Source organism: Pinus tabuliformis, chromosome 9, assembly GCF_031772625.1.
Source record: "Pinus tabuliformis cultivar Carrire ecotype Pingquan chromosome 9, CPIR1, whole genome shotgun sequence".
In the NCBI taxonomy this organism is placed as follows: Eukaryota; Viridiplantae; Streptophyta; class Pinopsida; order Pinales; family Pinaceae; genus Pinus; species Pinus tabuliformis.
The window spans coordinates 293908924-293917547 of record NC_142307.1 but is presented as its reverse complement, the minus strand read 5'-3'; the positions used below and the strand labels follow the sequence as shown (position 1 = coordinate 293917547).

The 8624-nt window shown below is 37.2% G+C and overlaps 1 protein-coding gene across 1 annotated transcript; it reads right to left on the bottom strand.

Moving 5' to 3' along the window:
- Window positions 1-1994: 1994 nt before the first annotated feature.
- LOC149148344 (uncharacterized) lies at window positions 1995-7287 on the bottom strand. The gene is made up of 2 exons (XM_089438796.1): window positions 5825-7287; window positions 1995-2941 (listed from the first exon to the last, which is right to left on the bottom strand). The coding sequence occupies exons 1-2, from the start codon at window positions 5848-5850 to the stop codon at window positions 2293-2295; spliced, it is 675 nt and encodes a 224-aa protein (XP_089294922.1). The 5' UTR covers window positions 5851-7287; the 3' UTR covers window positions 1995-2292.
- Window positions 7288-8624: the final 1337 nt, after the last annotated feature.

Below are 8624 nucleotides of genomic sequence, written 5' to 3'. Positions count from 1 at the left end.
TCTACTCTAATACCACGTTGAAAAACATCGTAAGCACCAAAAATGAAAAGAGGGGCATTGCATTTATGTCTTCAAATAATAGAGCCTATAGATAGTTGAAAAATGTTCAAAACCTTTATTGCAGTTACATAGTTCCTTCATGTCATTACCTATTTCTGACCTAATTTTACACTATCATTACCCACTAAATTAAATAAATTTGAATGTTCAACTGCTCTGCCAAAATAAAAGTTATATTAACCTATCTGTTATTTTGTGAAATAAGATAGGAAATTTTTTGAGTTATAAAGATGAGCAGTCTTCAAGGCAAGCGCAAAGCATTACGTATGGATGTGCTTTATGAATAGAAACCCTGAAAACATAAGCAGAATCATAATATGTATTGAATCTGTTAGATGCGAATGAGTTGTAGCAAAAGAAGCTTCATTTAATTGGAGCAGTGGTAACCATAATTCAATGCTTGTGTAAAATATTTGTATGGTTATTGTATTTTAGGTATATCGTTTTGTACATATTTCTAATGTCTCTCTTCAAAGATGTACTATTTTATCACTGATGTAACATATAAACTCGTTAATATGCTGCTATGGTATGTTGGATGCTATTTTTCTTGAAGTTTTTGGCAGAGGATGTTGTTTTTAATATATTGTCCTGTGCACACCACTTGTTGCGGGTTGCAGAGCACTTGTTTATTGGTGTGGCACTTGTTTATATATAATATGAGGATGGCAAGGGAAGTTATATACCAGTATTTTAACAGAGAACAGGGAATCGAAGAAACCACTAACAGAACCTAAAGAGGGAACTGAAAAACCAGTCTGCAAAATTAGCATAGTGGTTGGGTTTTAAAACCTTGTTTCAAAATGGAAAAGAGGGGCAAGGGTAATTGAGTTGAAGGGCCTGGAGATATATATTAAAAAGGCACACGGATGGGGGCACTAAAATTTCAACCTGCGAACAATATCTTTTCATTCAGTTAACAAGTAAACAAATCATTAAAAAGTCATGTGCCCTGTGATGTTGTCGTAACTTGTAAAACTGTCCTTCAATATATGTGTTATATCAATATATGAGAACAGGGTATAGTCCTGGTTGATTTATATATATAATGTTCTGGCCAAACTGAAAAGGAAAAATATTCACACAAAAAAGATTGTAAGTGAAATAAGCCGTTAAGAAATCATATATGTAGCTGAATAAATTCGGTTGTAAGTAATATTGAATCAAATTTACAAGAGGGGTGAGTGTTAGCTCTGCAGCTAATGTCCAATTGCCCTTTTATCATACATTTGTCACAAAGTTGTGCAGTAAACATACTACTACAACAGGGACAGCAAGCTGCTCCTGCCTTAGTAGAAGTCTACTTATCATCAAAAGATGTAAAATGTTTCTCAAGTACTGATCTATTAAAAAGTCATGTGCCCTGTGATGTTGTCGTAACTTGTAAAACTGTCCTTCAATATATGTGCTATATCAATATATGAGAACAGGGTATAGTCCTGGTTGATATATATATATAATGTTCTGGCCAAACTGAAAAGGAAAAATATTCACACAAACAAGATTGTAAATGAAATAAGCCGTTAAGAAATCATATATGTAGCTGAATAAATTCGGTTGTAAGTAATATTGAATCAAATTTACAAGAGGGGTGAGTGTTAGCTCTGCAGCTAATGTCCAATTGCCCTTTTATCATACATTTGTCACAAAGTTGTGCAGTAAACATACTACTACAACAGGGACAGCAAGCTGCTCCTGCCTTAGTAGAAGTCTACTTATCATCAAAAGATGTAAAATGTTTCTCAAGTACTGATCTATTAAAAAGTCATGTGCCCTGTGATGTTGTCGTAACTTGTAAAACTGTCCTTCAATATATGTGCTATATCAATATATGAGAACAGGGTATAGTCCTGGTTGATATATATATATAATGTTCTGGCCAAACTGAAAAGGAAAAATATTCACACAAACAAGATTGTAAATGAAATAAGCCGTTAAGAAATCATATATGTAGCTGAATAAATTCGGTTGTAAGTAATATTGAATCAAATTTACAAGAGGGGTGACTGTTAGCTCTGCAGCTAATGTCCAATTGCCCTTTTATCATACATTTGTCACAAAGTTGTGCAGTAAACATACTACTACAACAGGGACAGCAAGCTGCTCCTGCCTTAGTAGAAGTCTACTTATCATCAAAGATGTAAAATGTTTCTCAAGTACTGATCTATTATGAATCCCGGATCACCACCAGCAATGTTCTGAAATGAATCTCTGTAGATGTATCAAGCTTCATCAATCAAATGGATGCTGCAACCATTGGAGCAAAGTGCTGGAAGATGATTGATTTTCAAGCTGAGCTGCAGAGGCTGCAGTGCCCAACCATTCATCTAGTTCACCTCTTGGCTGCAGCTCTTCCCAACTGGCAGTTTGCAAGCTGGCAATGCATTTTTCTTCTCTGAATGGAATCTCCTTGATGGAGTCTAAGTTTGACAGAGGTTCCCCAGTAGATGAAACAGAGCCTTTCATGGATGCAGAAAGTACAAATGAGCCAGGCTGGTCCAAATAATTCTTTTCAGCTAAATTTGGAAAACAGCTGTAGGGATCTATTAACTTGACTGATTGTGACCTTATCATTCTTGTGGCATGCACCATTTCTGTGGGAGCCTTTTCAAAAGGTATTGCAGTAATTTCTCGTGGCTTATCAAAAATGGATTTATCCTTGTCGTCCACTCCCTTTTCCAAAGAAAGCTCAAATAAACTTTCAGCAACCATTGGTGTTTGTACAGAGTTGCATTGTTCAGACGCTGGAATTTCCATTTTATTTGTTTCCCCCCGGTGGCTCTTTGGTACACTGACAGATCTCTTTGTCCATTGTATTTTTGTCATTTTGTTTGCATGTTTCTTCCATCTATCTTCAATTTGACCATTAGAAACCACTGCACTGCAAAGACATCAGATATATTCAACAATTATTTACCTGCTCCAAAAAATATAGAAATTTCTTTAGATAAATGAAAAACTGGACTGACTGAAGCCTCCATTTTTCTATAAATTACGCAGGCTAGCATAATGACGAATCAAAGCAGGAGTGTTAATAGTAATAAATGTTATGGGTGGTGTATTTGAGTGTATCTATGTATCATTTCAGTGCAGAAGAGAGCAGGTAAAAGATGGATATCAAACTTAAATGGCTGTTGGAATGAGTAGATTTTATGTTATGCTCAGTTTGGAACTTGAATGCCTCAGATTAGAAGATGCCGTTGGTTAATATGAAATGCAAAACCCTATAAATGAGGCCTTTACGTTATTTGAAACGTTACCAAATAAAAAATGCAAACACTGGATACCAAATAAAGTACGGATCGGCATATGCTTTGGAACCCTAACAAATTACGGATGGGCACATCGTGATTATAAAAAATGCGAATCGAACTCCTTAAGCAAACAAAGAGATTTATAATTACAGAATGTTGAGAGAATGCGAGGGTTTTAGCAGTCTTTAAAACAGTGATTATAAAAAATGTGAATCGAACTCCTTAAGCAAACAAAGAGATTTATAATTACAGAATGTTGAGAGAATGCGACGGTTTTAGCAGGGTTTTAGCAGTCTAACAAGACTTACCCTGCAAATGATTTACTTATTCCATTCTTTATAAATACAAGGGCAGAGAAAATTCCAAGGATGTTGAAGAAGGTCAAATGGTTAAGCTATGATCTCTCTTCCTTGCATGCGCCTAAAGATATTCAAACCCTGCTCCCCATATTCAGATTAGAGATGGAAAGCAAATTTTAGAAGAGAAATAAGTTTGGCCTCCCTCACTTCTTGATAAAAATAATTCCTTCATGTGGGTAATCAACATATTGTATCCACAAATAGCATCTAATTTCACAAATCCATCCTTGGAAGACAGCTCCAAGACCACAAGATGCATAAAAAAATGAGATGCTTTCCATTAAAACCTGTAGCAAAGGAAAGGATTTGACAAAGTTGTGGACCTAGATAGATTCATGCTCAGAGACTCGCACAACTTGAGAGTTACTTGCACTTATGCAGATCAAGATTATCAGTCCTAAATATCTGCAACTTGTAACAGAACACCAGTTGGAAGGTATATTTGGGAAAAAATAACTGTTATTGCTGCTACTACCATTCAATTTGGCCAATGCATTATTTTCTTATAAATAGGGTGATAAACATTATGGATTAGAATGATTTCCTTCATTTATATTTGTGAAATCATTCCCACACCCTCCATAAAGCTTTCAACTACATTGTCTATATTGCTACCACAATTAAATACAACATTTTTCTCAACATAGGTTTCTGTTTCAATTTGAAATACTTTGCTAGAGGAATCCTTTTCAGCACTAGCTATTCTAGTATAGGAGTCCTTCTTAACTTTAATTTCTCCATTACAAAAGCCTTTATAAAGCTGAAGAGCAGCAACGTCTACACTGAAATGATTAAGAGTGTTATTGGGGTCAAGCTGCAAGTTGTGTCGTCGGCTGGATCTACCATGGGTAAAAGTTGTTTCTGCTGCATGCCTAGTTATGTACATGACACATACACTATATTTTTCTGGTGCCTTAGATGTTTCACTTATGTTACCTTCCACATCATCAACTTCCACAGAGGAGATATCACCATACACTTCCTTTCTTTCATACACTTCCTTTCTTTCTTCAATTTACAAATACATACACAACATATTCACCAAAATCAAAGCCACAAGAAAAGATAGCAGTGATTATTAATTCATTGGGGAAATGATATGCACAATAACAAATTTTGTCACATCAGCATTGTAATGTTAGATCTAAACAATAATTATTGTTCACACCAGCACTGTAATGCTACATCTGATTTTTTTGCTTTTTTCTTTCACACCAGCAATGTAATGTGAGTTATAAACACATTATTAAGACTGAATTCAACCATAGTCATAATCACTTGCATTGATAGTAAATACACAACAATATTCCAATTTGAAGACTGAAACTTAAAAAAACCAATTTCTCTCACACAGCAATGGTGAAAAATAAACTACTTTTCCCCTTGACCAGAGCTTCAAACAATTTGATGTAGCTCTATCCAGCAACCTAGAAATGCCCAATCTCTCACATAGCCATCAACACCCAGCACATTGGTGTTTTCCTATTTTCCCAATCTATCCTCTGCCTCTAGCAAAACAATTTCTCCCTCTTTTTATTAATTTTAGTAGAGTAGATGCTGAAAAAATAGCCATCGACCACTCAGCATCCATAAAAAATTCGTCGTCTCACTCATTAAAGGAAACAATGTTAGAAATATTTTCTCACTGGAAAAAGAAATCTATCGCTTTTGTAGTTCAAATAAAGTAAAATTAAGCATCCACATTTCTTTAAAACCATTGGCCTCCATGTTTAATGCAACAAGAAATCAAAACATGTTTCTCTCTCACTCTCTTATTACCAACGATTTCCGGCAGTTAAGTGAAAGGTAAGAATTAGCTACGTGGGTTCACTTGAATTCCTTAGAGATTGTTTAGGTGAGAAGAAACAACCACAAACACTGTAACAAAGAATATCAAACAGATTTTTTGTTTTTTTTTTTTTTTTTTTTTTAATATGCACGATAGCAAGTAATCCAGGGATGCTCCGGCATCAATATTTTGCAGAAGTGTACGTGACCTAGTATCACGTCAACTTGCACAAGAGTGGATGACCATGTAATTTCCAACAAAATCCTGCAATCCTATTTGCAATATGTGACTATATGGGATTTGGAGGCGAGGGTGTGGGGACAAAATCACACCATTTCAAAGCCTAAGGTTTCCAATCATACCTTTTCAATATTTTCACAGTTTGCATACATGCTCGATCAAGTTGAATTCCAGTTCTTTATATTTTGTAATGGAAACCCAAGGAACCATGATCATACCCATGTCCAATATACCCTACAATCAACGAAGTTCATAAGATGGCATCTCGTATGGCATTTGATCAATCAATAAGCTTGCATCTTCCATTCTCCTCTGTGCTGCGTCTAACTAAAGCCTCTCGAGGCCTCCCCAGAAATTCCATTATATGCATAGCTTGCAATCAAGCCACTTCATGGGGTCAAATTTCATTAAGACAATTTTTCAAACACTTGGCATACATTCTAATCAGTGTAGTCCTAACAAAGATATCCACCTCAAACCCAATTCTGATAATGTAACTGTAGAGACAGCTGCTCTGATCTGGAGCATTCAGCCTAGAGAAATACCAAGGATAATACAGAAGGTTATATGTTCCAGCTTCACAGCTACACAATGCATTTTCTTGCACAAGCTGGGCACCTCCTTGTCTTGCACTTGTTCGATATATCTACCCATTTTTAGCATACACGATACCACAGTTCTCCCAGGAATTCTTTCAAAATTTTGGCATGCATACTCAATCTCCCAACACAGAACTTTCCTTACCAAAGGTGTCCCATATCAGGGCTTTGATCATTTTCCCATAAACATTAATGCTTCGTGTTGCAAACTCCACACCAATTGTAGATTTTGACTCCAGGATGAATTCATTCCAGTAAATCTGGAAAGAAGATTGGACTTACCAATACCAGAATACCCAATTAGAACCACCTTAGACAAATAGTCAATCATCATCTACTTTGCAAGCCATCTTCCCACAGCACCAATGAAGTTTTGGGTTTGCTCAAGAGCCCAAAACCTGACTGGAATACGGTTAATTTCACCTTATTGCAGAAACCCAATAGCTATACGGTTAATTTCACCTTATTGAAGAAACCCAATAGCTCTTTCAATGGGTAGATAATGAATATTGGCCTATTACAGAAACCCAGTATCTGGGCAGATGGATACACCACGGATATCAAGTTAATCCAGAAATACACGACAAATATCGTCCTATTGCATAAATCCAATAGCTACTTCAATGGATAGATAATGAAAATTGGCCTTCTCGATGCTCCTTCCAGGTCTCTGCAAAATCAGATTTCAATCGATAGAATGTAACAGGAATGTGCAGCGTCAATCCGGGTTGCAGAGGGCGCTATAGACCGATTTCGAACGCGTTTTGGCGCGAGGGGAGGTCGACAACAGCGAGTTCGAGACGGGGCCGCGGTTGGGGGGTCCCGCGCTCGTCACCGGAAACACAAGGTGGTCGCCGGAGTCCCGTTCGATGGATATGTATGCGCTCCCCATGCTGTGCTTGACATACATCGCTGGCCCAGCATTTAATACACAACATATGGCTGGTTAGCCCTTGCCTTCAAGAATGATGTCCAATGTCCCTTTGACAAACGCAATCATAAATGCTCAAACTGCCACCGCCGTCACAAAGGCAGAGACCTGAGCTCATGGGATTGAATATAATGAAGCTTTTAAAAGGTCGTTGGGCTTGGCCAGGGGTTTGAACAAAAACATTTAATTACATAGCCTATAATGCTATAGAATATATATGCATGGGTAACCTAACCAGTGTGCATGTTGTTGTACTCTAATTAGGAGTTATGATCTACGAAAAACTATGGGCGCGTTTCTCTACTGCAACCTTTTTCTGATTTGCATCATCTGTCACGCCCTGCAGCATAGCAGTGCTAGCCAAGGTTGTAAGAGGAAACGACAGTCAGGCAATTAGGGTTTGATGCCTGAAAAGAACTAGCCAAACCAATTAGGGTTTGCAAGTGAAATACGTTGCATACTGTTTTAGATACCCAGATACGAGTCAGGAGAGTCAGGGATACGAGTCAGGAGAGTCAGGGTTACGAGTCAGGGAGTCAGCAGATCACGATGATCGTGTTTTTACTAATTATATTTTTTTTAATCCATCGTTAGGTTGAATGTGAACAAATACGTCGTTATCAGTTCATGAACATGGGAAGCTGCTGTGAACGACCCTTCGACGCCAATGATCCAGTTCAACCATGTTTTTACTATATATATATATATATATATATATCCATCGGTAGGTTGTACTTGAACAAATACGTCGCTGACTAGGTTGTCAAGAATTTTCAGATTCATCATTATATAGTCAGGAGAGTCAGGGTTACGAGTCAGGGAGTCAGCAGAGCACGATGATCGTGTTTTTACTAATTATATTTTTTTTAATCCATCGTTAGGTTGAATGTGAACAAATACGTCGTTATCAGTTCATGAACATGGGAAGCTGCTGTGAACGACCCTTCGACGCCAATGATCCAGTTCAACCATGTTTTTACATATCATCAGGTTGTCAAGAAATACGTTGCATACTGTTTTAGATACCCAGATACGAGTCAGGAGAGTCAGGGATACGAGTCAGGAGAGTCAGGGTTACGAGTCAGGGAGTCAGCAGATCACGATGATCGTGTTTTTACTAATTATATTTTTTTTAATCCATCGTTAGGTTGAATGTGAACAAATACGTCGTTATCAGTTCATGAACATGGGAAGCTGCTGTGAACGACCCTTCGACGCCAATGATCCAGTTCAACCATGTTTTTACTATATATATATATATATATATATATATATATCCATCGGTAGGTTGTACTTGAACAAATACGTCGCTGACTAGGTTGTCAAGAATTTTCAGATTCATCATTCAAGAATGACAGGGATACGAGTCAGGAGAGTCAGGGTTACGAGTCA

What these genes read in the sequence shown, in the direction of transcription:
- LOC149148344 (XM_089438796.1), bottom strand. Translation starts at nt 5,850, where the DNA reads ATGCAAACTGTGAAAATATTGAAAAG. An exon ending in ACTGTGAAAATATTGAAAAG is followed by an intron (nt 2,942 to 5,824) that starts GTATGATTGGAA and finishes ATGTCTTTGCAG; the next exon opens with TGCAGTGGTTTCTAATGGTC.